Genomic DNA, 19236 nt, shown 5'->3' on the forward strand with positions numbered 1-19236 from the left:
CAGCATAGCCATGGGAAACCAGCCCATGATGCTCTCTGAGGCCCTGTGTGGCCCGTCAGCCTTGGGCTGCTGGGCTGGCAAGTTCGGTGGGGGCTGTACAGGCTTCTTAGCTGACGTAGTTGTGAAGGTGGCTCTGGTTAGGCCATACTGAATTACTGAGAACATAGTGATATAAAACAGACACCATCCCTTGTTTCCTGGTTTGAGGAGGGGTCGAAGCTGAAGATGATGCATCTGGTCTCACCTCTAACCATTCAGTAGAGTGAAGTAGAGGGTAGAGTCTTTGACCCAAGATGGAGATGTTTACAAGTTACCACACCTCAGGGACTTGGTCAGAATGATGATATCGGATGCTTAATAGGCATCTCTGAGCCTGCAGATGAGGAGAGTGAGGCCCAGAGAGCAGATGTACATTGTGTGGTCACCCTCTGACTCAATACAAAGTTATCTGTGCTTACCTGACAGCGGCTTTAATTAGCAAACACTCTGCAACAGAGTTTCCTCGTGGGAGAAGGCTGTTGTGCCCTTACACCAGCCAGATCTGACATACTCTGCGTCACGCAGGCCTCACTCTGTCCCCAAGAGGCTAAAGTTCAGGACGGCCACACACTGATATAGTCAATGTCTGGCCCCCACCCATCAGATGTGTAGCCACGGACAGGTTCTAGAGCACAGCCCCAGCCCCCAGGCTCATACTCAGAACCTGCCTGAGCCTCTCTACCTTTAAAGGCACAGCCTGCTGATTGGAAAATGTACTCATTACCACACTGAGTCCCCTGTAGATGCACCTCTCCCCCCGATTCGACTGCTCTGACCAGTGAGGGGAGGTGCTGTTTGACGATTTTTCTGTGCTACAGACTAGCATATGTAATTTTGGGAAGGAAACCAGACTATCTACAACTTGCTTTGTTCATCCAACAGTATAGTTCACGGGCATGTCTCCTTGTCTGTCCGTGCGTACCCCATTCTTTATAGAGGCATGTTGTGTGGCTTTCTCTCGGTGGGCTGGTCCCTTGTCAGGGGACATTGTCATGCCTCAATGAGCTCTTCCACATGGAGCCCTCTTGCCCAATGGCTGTGAGAGTATTGCTCCTCTAAACGCCTGCTCTTGGGCCTGCAGATCCGCTGGAAGTACATGATCGTGGATGAAGGCCACCGCATGAAGAACCACCACTGCAAGCTGACTCAGGTCCTCAACACGCACTACGTGGCTCCCCGCCGCCTTCTGCTGACGGGCACGCCGCTGCAGAACAAGCTCCCTGAGCTCTGGGCACTCCTCAATTTCCTGCTGCCCACCATCTTTAAGAGCTGCAGCACCTTTGAGCAGTGGTTCAATGCGCCCTTTGCCATGACTGGAGAAAAGGTGGGTGTGCGCGCCAGCCCTGCGGTGGTGAGATGGGGCAGGGAACTGTGGTCGTGGGCCACCCTCAGAGGAGCTGGGTGTGCATTGAGTGCCCACCACAACGGGCTGGGACTGTGGTAGGTGTCAGGGTCCTAGAGAAGAGCAGTGATTGAGGAGGTTAACTCTGGGGAGACACTTGGGGCTTCTTTGACCCTGTGCCCCAGACACAGAGAGGGCACAGTGAGGAATATGGCCTTGAGGGAGCTGTGGGGCCAGAGCAAGGGTGTGAAGGGGCAGTTGGAGGGCCTGAGGGGCCTGTTGGTCCCTTTAAGGATTTACCCTAAGGGCAGTGGGAAGCCCAAAAGTTTTTAGTCACAGGAGTAACATCATATTCTGTGTATTGTATTTTTTAATTTTATTTTTATTGATTTCAGAGAGGAAGGGGGGAGAGAGAGAGATAGAAACATCAATGATGAGAGAATCATTGATCAGCTGCCTCCTGCACCCGCGCCCCCCCTCTCCTCACTGGGGGTGGCCAGCCCACAACCCAGGCATGTGCCCCTGACCAGAATCAAACCTGGGACCCTTCAGTCCATAGGCCAACGCTCTATCCACTGAGCCAAACCAGCTAGGGCTGTGTATTTCATTTTTAAAGAGCTCTATGGCCGGTGGATCTCAAGGCCTAAATGGCCATGGGTGGCATTGCAGACTGAAAACCAGACTGTGGCATCTGGGCTGTATGGGGCTAGGTCCTCATCACTTGATGAACTCCTCAAGCACACTCCAGAATGAGCTGCTATGCTATTGGGGTTTAAACTGTGTTTTGAGGCCAGCTGCATTTCTGTTGAAGGCAGTTAAGCCGCCAGAGCCTGGCAACTGAGGAAGTAGGTACAACTGCAGCGGGTAATGAGCGTCACTGCCCTCTAGTTCCCGATTATGAGGTTTTCCTGAGACAGGTGCAGGACAGCTGGGGCCACCACACCATGTGTGCAGAGGGGCCTCTGCCAGCATCATCTGTGAGGTACCCCTCCTTGACACCAGCTTAGGCTGAAGCCATTCTGAAGGAGAAACAGACCTTTCCAAGAGTACCAGGACCCCCATCCAGTAACTGAGAAGCAAATGCTCTAGTTTCCTTTATTTTCAAGTTGAGCAAAAGCTTTGCCAAGAGATTTTTTAGGGGACCCACAGAAGAAAAGTTCAGGTGTTACTTTATTTTTAACCTTTTTTTTTTTTGTAAAGTATGTCGTTTGTTGTTTTAATTTATTTTAGAGAAAGGAATGGAAAGAGAGACAGACACGCACGTGCACGCACACACATACACACACATACATACACACACACAAATCAATAGACTGGGGATCGAACCCACAACCTGGGCATGTGCCCTGACCAGGAATTGAACCTGCCACCCTTTGGTGTACAGGATGATGCTCCAACCCAGTCACACCTGCCATGGCTTATTTTTCACTTTTTAAAATTTTTTTAAAATTAACCTTTTATCAAGAGTAGCAGTCACCTTGGGAGAGCAGTATTTCTTTCCCTCCATCCTATCCCAGCTGAAATGAGAGTGGATATGGGGTTCTCAGTGGTAGAGCCCTCCATGAGAAGCATCTGGTTTACACCAAATACTTTATGAATGTGCCCCCCATCGTGCCACTTAGCTTTCATTTAGATATGCTGGTGGGGAAGCAGCACTGTATGCTGCTATGTTTCTCTCTTTTTAAAAAAAAAAAAAAATATATATATATATATTTTATTGATTCTTTACAGAGAGGAAGGGAGAGGGATAGAGAGTTAGAAACATCAATGAGAGAGAAACATTGATCAGCTGCCTCCTGCACACTCCCCACTGGGTATGTGCCTGCAATCAAGGTACATGCCCTTGACCAGAATCGAACCTGGGACCCCTGAGTCCGCAGACCGACGCTCTGTCCACTGAGCCAAACTGGTTAGGGCTATGTTTCTCTTTATAAGGCCTGTGGAACGTGGTGCCCTGGGGTCCTTGGTTCCACGTCCTGGCATTTCTAGGGAAGGGCTCAGATCCTCTCTGTTTTCCCTTTCTGTTTTGCCAAACCCCATAAAACAGAAGGCAGTCTGTGAAGGCAGGGCAGGGCACAGGGTGACTCCAGATGTCCCCCCTTTGGAAGTAACACTCAGTTTCCATTTCTCGTGGCATGCCAGGTGGACTTAAACGAGGAGGAGACCATCCTCATCATTCGTCGCCTCCACAAAGTGCTACGGCCCTTCCTGCTCCGGCGGCTCAAGAAGGAGGTTGAAGCTCAGTTGCCTGAAAAGGTACCATGAGGATTTGAAGTAGAAGAAACCACAGTGCAGGGCTTCCCTAGGGTGAGCCTGGCCAGGTGGCTTTCCTGTTGTCCCTGGCCTGTGGTCTCATGGTCCTGGCCTTGCCCTGTCATTCTGGAGTAAATCCATCCCAGGGATGGCTGCTCACCCCCTCTAGATCACTAAAGTGGAAGGCAGGACTGGTAGGTTAGAGTACAGAATCCCACCTGTTGTCAGTGGGTCAGATGCTTGGGCAGGTCCTGCCCAACTATGTCACAAGCTCAGCTTGGGACCATGGGCTCTCAGGGCTGCTCCCCAATCTTGAAATGGCCCTGAATTCTTGCTCAGGGAACCAGTACCACAGTGGGCCCCCAGGGCTCCCTTTCCTTTCCCCCGGCAGGGCTGGGGTTCCTGGCCAGTTACCCCTCTAGTCATACTTGGAGAGGCCTTTAGAAGGTGGCCACATGTGTCCCCAGCAGAGAGGCAGCCCATCTCTTTCCCCAGAGTTCCAGGGGCTGGCTCTTATTAGGCTGCTGTGAGCCACGTGCCCATCTCTCCACTGCCCAGGTGGCTGTGGAGCTATCACTGATCGGGCCTGAAGCTGGAATCAGTCTTCGTTCTTGCTGGAACCTTGAGCATTGAGAGTGGGAAAGAAAGGGAGCGAGCAGATGCCGTAGGGGCAAGAGCAGTCCAGGACTCCCCCTCCATGTTTCTCTGTCCTGGTGCATCACTTCCCTCATGTCCCCAGCTGTTGGGGCCCTTTCACCATCACCCCTGTGTGCCTTGATCAGAGCACACATCCCAGGGCCCAGGATGCTGCCAGAGATAGATGCACTCAGGTGGGGGATTAGGCTCAGGACCCCTGCACCCCCACTGATGGCGCTGTGTGTCCCTTACAGGTGGAGTACGTCATCAAGTGCGACATGTCTGCTCTGCAACGTGTGTTGTACCGGCACATGCAGGCCAAGGGGGTGTTGCTGACCGATGGCTCTGAGAAGGACAAGAAGGTTTGCCCAGGCCCCACTTCCCCACCTAAGTATCCAAGGCGGGTGGATTCGGGGCAGCCAGGTGTGTGGGGTTGTGCACACTGTAACCTGCAGGTCTCCCACCTTCTTGGAGCTTATTGTTGTGGTCTAGGCCGCATGAAGTGTTGATCCCGAGGGCATTGCAGAGCTATTGTTTAAGTCATGGCTGGTGTCAATGGGCTCAGTCAGTAAGGCTGCGGGCGCAGAGGCTCATGGACCAGTTCTGGGGCACACTTAGGGCCCCAAGAGCCTCCCAAGTCAGATGTTGTCTGATGTCCTTTTTGTTTATGAAATGTTAGCCTCCATGGGTGTGACAGTGGCAGCACAGGGCCCAGCACTAATTCCCACAGAATTAGAATGTTTTAGTGAGCCCCACCTTCCCATCTGGGAAAAAGCTGCCCCAACAGCCATGAACACTTAGCCCTTTCACCTTTTTAGCAAGTGACATTGGGCAGGGGGGTGGTGTTACAGTGGAGAGGAGTGGGAGCTGGGCTGGCTGCTGACTTCTGGGATTTCTCTGAGGTCCCAGTGCCCCCCTACCCCATCCTTTACCTGAACTGAAATTATCATCCCAGGTCTCTTGATTCGACACCCAGTACCTCAAGCTTAGCCCTACCTCCCCATTTCCTCCTCTAGATGTTTTGTTAGGGCCCTTTTGTACCTGAGCTATGGCAGCAGCGTTTTTACAGGTTTACTTCTGTCCCACGGCACCCACTTACTCCTGAATCCTTCCTTCACCCTGTAGCCAGCAATCTTCCTAAGTTATGACCCATCCGGCTGCAGCCCCCAGAGACTTGCCACAAGAATGAGGCTGGCTTCAAAAAGCGTTTGTGACTCAGCCTTAGCTCTCACTCTTATTTCCCTTCCTTCCCACCTTCCATCCCTCCAGTGCGCCCGGTAGTCTCTGCTCCCCCAGAGCTGGTTTCAAGCCTCTGAGTTTCCACAGGAGCCAGTTCTTCACTCCTCATTTCTCTGCCACAAGCCATACCTGCCCCTAAAGCTTCTCCTTCCACAATCCTCTTTCCACCACCCATCCCTCCCCATCCTGGGACAAGGCCTGACGTGGGACTCTTCTCTTCCTCTGCAGGGCAAAGGCGGCACCAAGACCCTGATGAACACCATCATGCAGCTGAGGAAGATCTGCAACCACCCGTACATGTTCCAGCACATCGAGGTGAGGCCCCCCCTCTTGGTGCTGCCCTGAGCACCCATCACCGGGGATAGCCGGTGCCACTGATCCCATAGGCAGAGCTAGATTGCTTCTCCTTGATAACTTAAAAAAAAATAGTTTATAATATTTTAAATAGACAATGCCTGTACATTTATCTCTGTTGATTTGCTGTTTGCAAGTGCTTATGGGAAAGAATCAAAACAGTGTAGAAAAAATGTGATAGAAATGGAAGTCCTTGAAAGCCCACCCTATGATAACCACAGATTATTAGGAAACTCCTCTCTGGGTCATTTTTCACCTTGTGGGGTCACACTGCCTCTGTTCATTGATCCACTAGCATTTCCCATTCAGTGACACGTGGGGCCATCCTGGGTCATGGCATCGACTCAGCGCAGCTTTCCTCTTCAGGAAGTCTCCGGGTCATACCGTTTTGGGCCACGGTGCCCTTTAAGAATTTGGATTCTTGTTTCTGAAAAGCACACACATATATGTTTGTGTTTTGGCATAATGTTTCTGGGTTGTTTGAATACCCCTGGTTCCCCTAGGATTCTGTTTCCGCAATCCCAGGATGGTCTCCGGTGCACACTCTCCTTGTGTGCTCATTTTGGTGGTTGAGTGTTATATCATGACTACCTTTCCTTCATTGGAAAAACACGGGGAAGGGACATACACGGGTGGGATAGAAGACCTGTAGTTGACATCTGTGGCTTCAGAGCCACTGTGGGCAGGCACTGAGCACTGGGGTGAGGGGTCAGAGGCATGGTGCTGGGCAGCACTTTTCTGCCCGTCCCCCCATCCCCCCATTGAATTGTCTCTCATTCCATTGCAGGAGTCCTTTTCCGAGCACCTGGGATTTACCGGTGGCATCGTCCAAGGGTGAGAAGCTTCCCTGCTGTATGGGGTGGGCAGGCGGGCCATGTGGTGGTGTTTCTCACATGTTTTGTTGGTTCTGTTGCTATTGTTACATTGGTTTGGTTTCAAAGGCATTAAGTTCATGACCGAAAGTTTAGAAAAAGTAGACAAATTCAAGGAAGAAAATAAATCCTCCACACGAGAGTTGTCCACCATTAATCCCAAAGGGCAGAATTCCTAAGGTTGAACCTGGTTTCCAGGCCCCACTCTGCCACCTCCCCCAAGGCTCTGTGAATGTTACCAGCTTTCTTCACCATTCTGAGCCTTAACTCTGCCTGCCAACAGGGAGATCCTCTATATGGTGTGCTGCCCACCTTGCCATGGGTGTGCTTTCCCTGGCATTGTTTATAACGTTCAGCCCAGGCTTCATTAAGCCCTGGTGTTCGATGTGGAAGCTGCATCTAGATTTCACCATTGCCAGCAGCCTTGCTAACACCATCATTTCTCTGGGTTACTAAGCCACTTCCAAGAGTAGAGGCACTACATCAAAAAGTAAAACGTTCTTCTGAGTTGTCCTTTTTTATTCCGAATTGCTTAATGGGCTCCCACAGATGTGGGTTTGAGTCCTGGACCAGGCACTGCAGCAACTGTGTTATGCTGTCCCCAGCTTCAGTTTCCACATCTGTAAGCCAGGGGTAGTGGATTGCAGTGACTGAGAGGAGCTGCAGTGACCATTAGCCCTGTGTGTGGCTCAGTGTGGGCACTCTACAGTGTGAGCTATGGCTTCTGGTTCTTTAACAAAATGGAGACGTTGCCTAGTTACTAATAGCGTCTCTTCTCACAAGTATCCAAGTTGGATGATGATTACATGGCCACCCTTGACCAAGGATGGCCTGAGTGTGTGTTAGCTGGGTTGAAATGGCTTTGCTGAATCTTTATGGGGGTAGGGGATCTGCCTAGGAAGTCACTTGTGTGCCCTTACCCCTGATGACCAGCCTGTGTAGGCTGGCTCAGTTCAGCCTGGAGACGGGACCGTGCCTCCTCCTTTGCCCACCTACTATGTGCCATTGTTAACATTGTGTGTATTCTTCCCTCCTCCCTCCACTCACCAGGCTGGACCTGTACCGAGCCTCAGGGAAATTCGAGCTCCTCGATAGAATTTTGCCCAAACTTCGTGCCACCAACCATAAAGTGCTACTCTTCTGTCAGATGACCTCCCTCATGACGATCATGGAAGATTATTTTGCGTATCGTGGCTTTAAATACCTCAGGCTCGATGGTGAGTCTGACCAAGAGAGACATTTGTTAAGGGGTCTCGTTATCCACTGCTGGCAGAGCTTCTGGCCAATGTGCCCTCCCTTGCAAGGCAGGACGAGGTCCGAGCCCCTAGGTGTCCCAGCAGGAGTGAGTGCAGCAGCACGCTCAGTGACACAGGCTCTCAGGGCTACAGGGAGGGCTGTATTCTCCTCCTGTGGGCACAGCTGAGCCAGGGTTCAGGTGATGCTGGAGGGGCTTTCCTGGGCTCTTGGTGCCTTTGTCCTTGACATACTCTCCAGGTGCCCTTCTGCCTGCGCAGTGTCCCCAACAGAGAGTTCCAGGGGCTGGCCCTCATTAGCTGCTGTGAGCCACATGCCCATCTCCACTGCCCAGGTGTCAGTGCCACTGTCACTGATCAGGCCTGGAGCTGGAACCAGGCTTGTTCCTGCTCAAACCATGAGCACTGAGTGGGAAAGAGAGGAGGGAACTGGATGCTGCAGGGGTAAGAGTAGCAAGACCCTGGGAACTGCTTGGCTGTGACCCTGCACTCTCATAGGGAGGCCAGTGTTCCTGCCTTTACCCCACCACACGGGAGCCTGGGGCAGGAGTGGACTGAGTGAGATGCTGACAACATGCAGTCCCCATCCTCTGTCAGATGGCAAGAATCAATGGTGTTCATGAGAAAAATGAACTTGAGTGCCATTGGGGTGAACATGGATAAGATAGTTTCTTCATTCCCCGCACAACTCAGAATCTTTATCTAAGCCTATTGCCAAGTCCATCTCCATGGCCAGATGCCCCAAACCTCTGTATCGCTGTGTTGTCTTTCACTCTGCATCTTGTGGTTTCACAGACCACGGACTGGTGGTTGCTGGGCTGATTATCGGTCCCAGAACATGCCCTGAATCTTGCCTTCCTCAGCCCATTCTTGGACTTTTGTCCAGGGCAACCTTTAAAAACACAAATCTGATCATGGGTCTCACCTTACTCTTCTCTCTGTGCCTTGGCCTCTCCAGCTGCTCCATCCTCTGGGAGGGCCTGTTCTTTTCTGTGTCACCATCCCAACCCTCCAAAGGACAGGCTGTACAGTATTTGGAAAGCGTGTTTTCACCCACCCCAGTGCCCGTCCACCTACCCTTTTTCCCTCCTTTCTTCCATGACGAGTTATTTCCATAAGGATGAGGATTTTGTGGGTTAAGCATGATTCATCCCTAGTACTTCTCACGGACACTGCCAAACGGATAGAAACTAGTAAAGAATGGAGGAAGGGGGCTCAGTGACACATTGTATAAAAATAGAGCCTTCCACCATCGGAGTGGTAAGAGTAAGGGTGCAGGTCAGGCACCTGGGGAGGTGGCCCCTCCTCCTGGACCTGCCCCTGCCCCACTTGAGGCCTCAGCCCCTCCTTAGATCTGTTGTAGCTGTGGGCACATCTGGAGGGCAGTGGGCCTTTGCACTGTTCATTGGGACCTGTAGGTGAGTGGCAGGAAGTGTTTAATTTTTGTTTCATCACCAAAAATGACTCCTGAATTTGCCAAGGTACCTCTGCTCTGAGCTGGCAGCAATAGCATCGTGAGTACTTACATGCCTCTCTGGTACTCATGATGCTGAGGACCTTGTCCTGGGCCAACACCTGAGAGTCCCTGTAACTCTTAGAAGCCTGTCCTGCCCAAAGGGAAATGAGCCGCTGAAATAAGACACCTGTGTGCTTGCATGTAGGCGATTCTCTCTGAACCAAGAAATCTCATTGCAGTAGGTTTGAGGGCAGACTCTTGGCCTCTGGTCAGTTGCTGGGGAGCCCTTGTTGCCTGGGTGTTTTCTGGGCTTCAGCCCCTACCTGGTCTAGTTCTTGCAGCATCCCTGTTTTATACGGAGGAGGCGCAGCCATCTTCATGGGGCTCATTCTTTCCTTCTGGGATGGGGAGAGTGGCTTTTAGTGGTGTCACATGTAGGTGCAGTCTCTGTTCTCCAAAGCACATGTTCCTCTGTGTCTCTCTTTGCTACTTCCTATCTCCCCCTCAGTCACCCCACTAACCCTGTTGGCCTTGTACCTGGCAGGAACCACAAAAGCGGAGGATCGGGGCATGCTGCTGAAAACCTTCAATGAGCCCGGCTCCGAGTATTTCATCTTCCTGCTCAGCACCCGGGCCGGGGGGCTCGGCCTGAACCTCCAGTCGGCTGACACTGTGATCATTTTTGACAGTGACTGGAACCCCCACCAGGTAAAAGCCCCTGGTGCCCTGGATGGAGAAGCTTGAGGCTCAGGGAGAGCCTCATGAACGCCACTAGCCTCCTTGAAATCTCCCAGGCCTGGGAGCAGCACCTACAGTGCTTGATGCTTTTGGAGAGAAGCCCAGATTATATTCATTCCCCTCTGTTTCTCAAACCAAAAATAGCTTTTTGTTCTGATATGACAAAAATATATTCCATTGTTACATATATAAAAAGAAGCCTGGCCCTAGCTGGTCTGGCTCAGTGGATAGAGTGTCAGTCTGCGGACTGAAGGGTCCCAGGTTCGATTCCGGTCAAGGGGACATGCCTGGGTTGCGGGCTCGATCCCCAGGGGGGCGTGCAGGAGGCAGCCAATCAGTGATTCTCTTTCATCATTGATGTTCCTATCTCTCTGTCCCTCTCCCTTCTCTGAAATCAATTTAAAAAAAAAAAAATTCTGGTATTAACACACATGTGGACAGAAAATGGAAAAGGCCCCACTCCTATCAGCTGGCAGTAATCGTCGCTGTTTTATGATGGAAGTCCTAGGCCGTTTGCTTTTGTAAACAAAACCTGGGTCATCTTTTATGCACTTTGTGTACTGCTGCTCTGTTTCTTACCTGTATACATTCCATGGGGACACGTGCCAGTAGGTGCAAAGATGTGATTTTAGAGATACAATAGTTTTAAAATATTTAACTTTTTCTGAACTTTAAAAATGGAAAATATCAATAACTCAGAGTTAATGTAGAGTCCATTTTTCCCCTTCCCCACCCATCCTGCTCTTCTCTGAGTGTATGCCAGCATCTAATATGTGTGTTCTTTTTTTTTCACAAAAATATAGCATTTTCCAGGACATGTCCCTTCCCTTTAGCTGCTGGGGTGTTTCATCTCTGTGTGAGCATTGATCAGCTGCTGGCCGTCCCAGCTTACAGTGGCTCTCAGACTTTTAACTCAAAGTCCAGTTATCAGACATCTGGGTTCTGGTGTTTGGCATGACCACTAGCCCCCTCAGCGAGCCCTATTATTGCTCTCTCAGAGCACCAGCCAGGTCAACCTTGAGAGGTGGGATTGCTTGGTTCATGGGTGTGTCCCCTTCATGATAGAGTTGCTTCTGCCCAAGTGGCCTCCAGAAGGCTTCCAGGTTTCTTTCCCACTGATGAGATGTGAGTATACTCTTACCACAGCCTGGTGGCACCCATTATCAGTGTGTAAATGATAGCCCATCTGATGGACGAATACCCTGGGTGTTTGCTAGCATCCCTTTCTACTGTCAGCTTGGGGAGTAGTTCCTGCCTGGACTTCGACAACTGGCCAGTTTCCCAGGAGATGGTTGGGGTGTGCCTCTACTGTCAGCAAGCAGGCAGCAGGCAGAAGCTCCTGTGGAGCCCTGTCCTCCCTCTGTTACCCTGGGCAGTATCAGAGGCCACTAAGCTCACTGCAGGGATTGGGAGCTGCTATCGCGTGCTGGCCCTGCCAGGAAGCATGCTGGCCAAGCCAGGGCACCCAGCAGTGGAGAGAGGACACTCCTATCTCCAAGCAGGTGTGACTTCTGTGTCCCCCATTAGGTACTAATTTTGAGCTCAGCCCCAAACAGCCCCAGCCCCCTGGCACAATATTTCGTGGGATCCCTCCTGGTTCTATGCTGGGGGGTGATGATCGAAATTGGGTTGGCAGTCACGGCTATCACTTTATCAGAGCTTGTTCCACACCAGGCACTGGACTGAGCACTCAATGCCCATTCGCTCCTCTCATGTACACAATAGCCAGGAGAGTGGCTCGTGTGAACAGAGTGAGACCTGAGATTCAGAGAGGTTGAGCTCGGGCCTGGTTGCACAGTAAGGAAGTACTAGGGTCCACAACCAAAGTAGGCATCGCCAACATGCTATCCAGCTCGCCCCCATCCTGTTAATGGTACCGTGATACAGTCACGCTGAGCACAGGGCCCTCCTGGGGTAGGCAAGAGAACCCATGCATTTGCGATAGGAGCTGCTTGGGATATAACCACCCAGGGGATGTCCTCCAAAACTGTGCTATCTTCTTGAGTATTTCTCAAGTTTCACTAAGAAAGTGACACTTCTGCAGGAACTCAGGATGAAATCTTCCTGGCACAGGCTCCCGATCCTGTACCTGAACTCCCGGCCAGGCGGCTCCTGGTTGGGACTAGCAGAATGGCCAGGCAAGAGGCAGGCACAAAATAATCAAAAGGCCCCACCTCTCCCAATGGCTTCGCAAGGTCGACCTCCCCTTAAAACTCTAAAGTGCTTGCTTGGGGCTGACCAGTGTTTCTTCCTCAGGACCTGCAAGCGCAGGACCGAGCCCACCGCATTGGGCAGCAAAACGAGGTGCGGGTGCTCCGCCTCTGCACAGTCAATAGTGTGGAGGAGAAGATTCTGGCTGCGGCCAAGTACAAGCTCAATGTCGATCAGAAGGTGATCCAGGCCGGCATGTTTGACCAGAAGTCCTCCAGCCATGAGAGGCGTGCCTTCCTGCAGGCCATCCTGGAGCATGAGGAGCAGGACGAGGTGAGGGCAGCACCGGCCCCAACCCCCTCCCCAGCGTGAGTGGTGAATGCATGAGTGGCTTTCATTTTTGTTTTTTTACCTTTTTTGCACTCTTTTTTTTTCTTTTTTCTTTTTTTGCATCCCTTTGGAGTAAAGGGAGTGTGGGCTGAAAGGAAAGAGGATGAGTACTTGCTTTTTCTTTGAAGTGGTTTTTTTTTTTCTAAACTGCTGGTGAAAGACGCTGGATTGACAGCCCTGGAGACTGAAGTCCTCTATTTATCCACAGAGCAGACACTGCAGCACGGGCAGCGGCAGTGCCAGCTTCGCCCACACTGCCCCTCCGCCAGCGGGCGTCAACCCCGACTTGGAGGAGCCACCTCTAAAGGTGAGAGGGGTAGTTCAGTCTCCATGCCCATTCAATCCTCGGCTTCTCGGCTGAGATGGCCAGCAAGGGCCCTGATCCCACGGAGCGTGCGTGTGCGTGTGTGTGTGTGCCTCTCGCTGCTGTGTGGGTCGCCATCCACTGCAGCCGGACTGGGACCACCAGCTCATTTCCCATGGATGCCGCCGCTCGCCTCCGAGCCCGGCCACCGCCCATCCTGGCCTCTCCACCCTTGAACTAATCATGGGAAATCTTGTAGGAAGAAGATGAGGTGCCCGACGATGAAACTGTGAATCAGATGATTGCCCGGCACGAAGAGGAGTTTGATCTATTCATGGTAAGCACCACAGGCGGGAGTTGAGGTGGCATTTCCGCCTCACACACCTTTAGGGAGCTCAATTTTCCACCCATTTGGAACTGGGAGCCTGGAGGGGTTCACATGCCCTGCCCTGATGACTTCAAACAGAGCAAAAACTCTCAGTGATGTTGGAGTCCCTGGGTGATAATGGAGCTAGGGGTGGCCCCACAATGCCTCTTAATTGACCCATCTTTCTTCCATGTCCTAAGAGTGTCAGAGGGGTAGTGGACACACACCTAGCCATCCTTCTCATTTGTGACCCTCAGTACCTGTGCTCTTGAATTTGTTGAGGCTCCCTTGAAGTTCGCTTTAAGGGGATATTAATACTGTCTAAAGCCAAGGGTCTGGTGAACACCTTGGCCACCAATACCTCATGCTTCTGGATGAGAAGTATGGTATTAGTTTGGGCTCTTGGCCCCAGCAGGCTTTGTGCCTCCTGGCAAGACTATACTTTGAAGCTATCACCCCATTTCGGCTCCCTTATGCAATTCGTCAGTCCTTTCCAGTTTTCTCTGTCCCTAAAGCAGAGCCCCTAGCCAGGGCCTGACGTAGGAGCCAGGCCACCTTGGCCTTAGCAATACCCAGAGCTGCTGTTTAACTACTGTTGGGGCATTGGTCCCCGAGGCAAAGAAGCAGCCCCTTATCAACATCCCTTGAATGTTCTCCTGGCTCTCCCTGTGCTGATGCCTCTCCTTGTCCACACCCTCTTCTTGCTCCCCAGCGCATGGATCTGGACCGCAGGCGTGAGGAAGCCCGCAACCCCAAGCGGAAGCCACGCCTGATGGAGGAGGATGAGCTCCCCTCATGGATCATCAAGGACGATGCGGAGGTGGAGCGGCTGACCTGCGAGGAAGAAGAAGAGAAGATGTTTGGCCGTGGTTCCCGCCACCGCAAGGAGGTGGACTACAGTGACTCACTGACGGAGAAGCAGTGGCTCAAGGTATATGCCAGAGATGGCCGGCGAGGAGCAGGGCTGGGGGAGGAGAGGCTCACACCACGATAGCTCTACCTTTGTCCAAAACCTGAGCATGTTCCTTTCAGCCGTTCTTGGCTTTCATTCACGACAGCAGCACTTCTAACATAGGGTCAGGTTTGCTCAATTCCTCCCGACCAGAGACAGGAAAGAGCACCAGTGCCATCCCCAAGCAGTTCAAAACTCACTGCTGTATGTAATTGGCCTCTTCCGTGTGAGGGTTCACCTCTTCATGGGGTTAGAGTAAAACATTGCCGATCTCAGCATGGTGCAGGTCTCCTGAGTGCCGGTTCATAGGAAACACAGCCAGAGATTAGTGAACATTCAGTTGCTCTGCCAGCTGCTCAGAAATGCTGATGGGGTCAGGTAGCCCTGCTTTGGACACATCACCCCAAAAGTACGTCACCTTAGGACCTGGACTCCTAGCCAGGCTGGGGAGGAAGGAGGAGGAAGTGAGTTGCTGATGAGACTGCAACCACAGTTACTAATAGAGGTGATGTCAACACTCGTTTTCAGCAGGTAGCACCCAGCCCTGTAGCTGTAGTTGCAGAATGCTGAGTCAGGGCCCCAGCCCAGGGCCCACTGCATGGACACTGGAATTGTAGTGATAAATCAGACCCCTCCCCATGTTTGGGGGCTCTGAGTGCAGAGGTAATGATTAAAAAATCCAACCTGGAAGTTGTTTCATAAAAATGTCCCTGAAGCAACTCTTCCCAGAAGGTTGGTGATGGCTTTTGCTGCACCCTGCTGAGTGCCACATCCCAGAATGAGAGGTACGGCCTCTGATCGTACACCCTAGGGTTCCCTTGGGTTAACTGGGACCCGGTCCCTGCCTATGAGCTCAGATAACCCCAGACTTGGAAACTCACCCACTGAGATATGCATGAGAGGGGCCGTTGAAACATGCCAGGGAACCAGGCAAACCTTTGTGAGGAGTGGGTATAGTGTCCTGTTTTCTGGCCCAGGGCTCCGGGGCCAAGAAGAAAACTCCTGATGAGGGAACTTAGGCCCAGTTACAGAGCTGTATCAGCTTCCATGGAGCATTCCCACCCCCACATTTTTGAGACAATGAGTGCCTTTTGCCATATGCTACTCATGTTTTATATACATTTTTTGAAGGTGTAATTTATATACTGCAAAATTCACCCATTTAAGATGTACAAGTCAATGGTTTTTACTATATTATCAGTCTTGAAATTGTCATCACAAACCAATTTTAGAACATCCTCATCATCCCAAAAAAGAAGCCCTTTCCTCTTTAGCTGTCTTCCTTCCCTTTATTCCCCCTTGCCCTTGACAGTCACCCTATTCCGGACATTACATAGAAATAGCATCATGCAACATGTGATCCTTTGATGTCTGGCTTCTTCTGGCTTCTTTCACGAGGCAAAATATTTTCATGGCTTATCCATGATGTAGCACATATTCTTTCTTATCAAGGCTGAATTATGTTTTATTGTACGATATACCACATTTTTATCCATTCATCAGTTGATGGACACTTGGGTTGTTCCCACTTTTTGGCTATTGTGAATAATGCTGCCATGAACATTTGTGTACACGTTTTGTGAGGACGTGTTTTGATTTCTCTCAAGTATATACTAGAAGTGGAATTGCTGGGTCTCAAATGGTAATTCTATGTTTAACCTTTTGAGGGACTGCCTGTTTTCCAAAGCAGCTGCACCATTTTACATTCACACCAGCAGGATATGAGGGAATTTCTCTGCATCCTTGTTAATACTTGTTATTATCTCTTTTTTATTTTATTCATTCCAGTGGTATAAAGTGGTGTCTCTTTGTGGTTTTGAGTTCCATTTTTCTAGTGGCTAATGGCATTGAACATCTTCATGTACTTATTAGCCACTTGTATTATCTTTTCTATAAGTCTCTTATCAGATGTGTGATTTGCAAATATTTTCTCCTGATCTGTGGTTTATCTTCTTCATGGTTTCCTTTGGAGCACAAAGTTTTTAATTTTGATGAAGCCCAGTTTATTTTTCTCTTACTGCTTATCCTTTGGGATCTTGTCTGGGAATCTCTCACCAGATGCAGGTCACAAAGATTTACCCCTATATTTTCTTTCAAGTTTTAGAGTTTTAGCTTTTACGTTTATGCCCATGATCCTCTAAGTTCATTTTGTATATAGCAATAATTTAGGGTCAAACTTCATTCTATTTCCTGTGGAAATCCAGTGGTCCTGGTACCATTTGTTGAAAAGACTGTTCTTTCCCCATTGATCACATAGCTTTTTATATGTCATACTCAATAAAATTTACATTAATAATAAATATGTTTGCCCAAAACAGGCACTCTCCTCTCTTAATAGTGGATGTGTAATGGGCACTACTTTTTTGATAGGCACTCTTATCCCCTATGTGCCAAAATCCTTCAGAATGTTGCTGGCTGTTGCCTTGCAGGCCCAGGGACTAGAAACCCAGATATTAGATATTCCTAGGGCTGCCATAACAATTACCACATACTTGGTGGCTTAAGACAACAGCAATTTATTCTTTCACAGTCCCGAAGGGCTAGGGTTCTAAAATCCAGGTGTCAGCAGGACCCTGTTTCTTCCGAAGGCTCTAGGGGAGAAGCCTTCTATGCCTCTTTCAGCTTGTGGTCGCCCTGGCATTCCTTGGCTTGTGGCCCCATCATTCCACTCTCTGCCTCCATCTTTACATGGCCTCTACCCTGTGCCTCTGTGTGGCCTTTCTGTCTCTCATAAGGTCACCCTCATTGGAGTTTGGGCCCACCCTAACACAGGATGAACTCATCTTGCTTGATTCTTAAGTAATAACATCTGCAAAGATTTTATTTTCAAATAAAATAACATTCTGAGGTTCCATTTGGATATTTTGGGGAACAGTATTTTTTGTTTTTTAATCTTCATCCAAAGATATTTTTTTCCATTGATTTTGAGAGAGAGGAAGGGACGGAGAGGGGGAGAATGAGAGAGAGAAGCATCACTGTGAAAGAAACACATTGATTGGATGCCTCCCACATGCGTCCCAACCAGGGCCGGGATTAGACCTGTAACCCAGATATGTGCCCTTGACCAAAATTGAACTTGTGTCTCTGGTGCTCGGGCCGATGCTCCAACCAGGGCGGGGGACAGTATTTCACCTACCCCACTGGGCCTGCAGTACATGCCCTCCCCTGTGCTGACCTTCTTTCAGTCCCTCCTGCCTGCCACAAGCCCTCCATACGGTTCCTGTGGCCTGGATGTCTTTTCCTCCCCCCATCCTTCAGTTCTCAGCTTCTGTGCCACCTCTTCTAGGAAGCTCCTGAACCTCTAAGCAGGACAGGTCTGCTCCACAATCAGAGCACCACTCACCCTTCTTCCTGGCACTTGACCCACGTTTGTGGGAAGTCTGTCTGATTAGTGTCCATCTGATTCTGTTCAGTGCTGTGTCCTCTGTGCTAGGCCCCCTGCCCATTTCATAGTTACAGCTGATAAATGAGAGACGAATGACCAGCACATCCCTTTGAGTCCAGCCCCCCTCTCTTTATGATTCCAAGCTCCCCTGGAAACCTGGCTTCCCTTCCCTTTGTTTTAAACATGCAAATTACTTATTCAGAATGAATAAATCGGGATCATTTTAAAATTAACATTGTACGCGTTGATGTCCTTCAATTCAACAGCTTCACTTCTGTAATCTGTATAGAAAAGACAGATGTCAGTCATGCCATTATGTAGAGTAGTCACACTTGCCCCAAATAGTGGAAATAACCCAAATGCCCATGAACAATTATGGCCCTTTTTGCAATAAAATACTTAACAGGCATTAAAAATTATGTTGCAGAAAAGCGACAGGAAATGCGTCCCGGATATAGTAAGCATAAACATGAGTCATGGTATGGTACGTGGATACAGTTCCGTGCTGTCTCAGTTGTGCACATGTACGTGGGAAGGGCAAGGAGATCTTGGAGCTGGATGGTGGTGGTGGCTGCACACAATGTGAATGTACCTAATGCCACTGAGCTGCGCACTTAAAACCGTTTCACCCCAAATTTTAAAAAAAGATGCAGCGGGTCCAGAGAAGTGTTAACAGTGTCACCTCTGGGTGGAGGGATACAGGAGTCCATTACACGGGAGTGAAGATACGACTCTTTAATTTTTAAAGTACAACCCTCTGTTTGTGAAGGACAGGCGTGGGTGGGGTGTGCTCTGGCCTTTCGTGGCCTTTTGGAGCCTTTGAGAGCCCTGGTGTGTGTCCTGCCCCAGCCAGAACCCATGGGTTTGCGCCGCGGCCTCTGCTTGTCAACCTCGGTGCTGGCTGTCCTATTTTACCACTATTGACCCTGAAGGCCATCGAGGAGGGCACGCTGGAGGAGATCGAAGAGGAGGTTCGGCAGAAGAAATCATCGCGAAAACGCAAGCGGGACAGCGACGCCGGCTCCTCCACCCCGACCACCAGCACCCGTAGCCGCGACAAGGACGAGGAGAGCAAGAAGCAAAAAAAGCGCGGGCGGCCACCTGCTGAGAAGCTCTCCCCCAACCCGCCCAACCTCACCAAAAAGATGAAAAAGATTGTGGACGCTGTCATCAAGTATAAGGACAGGTAAGCTGAGGAATGGGGTGGGTGGGTGGGTGGATGCTGTGGGTCCTCAGGTGCCATTCCACAGTCATTGGTTAAACAAGGAAGCAGACAAGTGGTGTCAGCATGGGGAGAGGGAAATAGCGTGGTGGGGAGGCCAAGAAGCCCTGATGGAAGGAGGTCTGGGGGTGAGTTCTCCAGCAGAGACAACAGCAGGTGGAGAGGCCCCAGGACGATGAGGTGTGGCTGGTGAGATTGAGGTTAGTGAGGAGGTGAGGTGGAAGGAGAGGAGTTCGGTGCTGTGATGGGTGCCAATCTCATGGCCGGCACTCATGACTATGGT

At 50.5% G+C, this 19236-nt stretch overlaps 1 protein-coding gene across 12 annotated transcripts in view; it reads left to right on the plus strand.

Moving 5' to 3' along the window:
* The window catches only part of SMARCA4 (SWI/SNF related, matrix associated, actin dependent regulator of chromatin, subfamily a, member 4), a 93675-nt gene that overhangs the window by 54210 nt on the left and 20229 nt on the right, over nucleotides 1-19236 (plus strand). For 7 of the 12 annotated variants that reach the window (XR_002827020.1, XM_023746831.1, XM_014447994.2 and 4 more), the window contains 12 exons: nucleotides 1121-1363; nucleotides 3524-3637; nucleotides 4525-4632; nucleotides 5738-5824; nucleotides 6651-6697; nucleotides 7786-7952; nucleotides 9989-10152; nucleotides 12439-12666; nucleotides 12932-13030; nucleotides 13287-13364; nucleotides 14107-14325; nucleotides 18655-18917. Coding sequence is in view for 11 of the 12 variants with exons in the window: in XM_023746831.1 (XP_023602599.1) it covers nucleotides 1121-1363; nucleotides 3524-3637; nucleotides 4525-4632; nucleotides 5738-5824; nucleotides 6651-6697; nucleotides 7786-7952; nucleotides 9989-10152; nucleotides 12439-12666; nucleotides 12932-13030; nucleotides 13287-13364; nucleotides 14107-14325; nucleotides 18655-18917 (1817 nt within the window). In the remaining variant the exon portion in view is untranslated. Of the gene's footprint in view, nucleotides 1-1120; nucleotides 1364-3523; nucleotides 3638-4524; nucleotides 4633-5737; nucleotides 5825-6650; nucleotides 6698-7785; nucleotides 7953-9988; nucleotides 10153-12438; nucleotides 12667-12931; nucleotides 13031-13286; nucleotides 13365-14106; nucleotides 14326-18158; nucleotides 18626-18654; nucleotides 18918-19236 lie in introns of those variants that run through there. The other 5 variants (XM_006105948.3, XM_014447998.2, XM_006105947.3 and 2 more) reach the window with 4 other exon arrangements.

The sequence above is a fragment of the Myotis lucifugus genome, unplaced genomic scaffold, assembly GCF_000147115.1.
Source record: "Myotis lucifugus unplaced genomic scaffold, Myoluc2.0 scaffold_738, whole genome shotgun sequence".
Lineage (NCBI taxonomy): Eukaryota > Metazoa > Chordata > Mammalia > Chiroptera > Vespertilionidae > Myotis > Myotis lucifugus.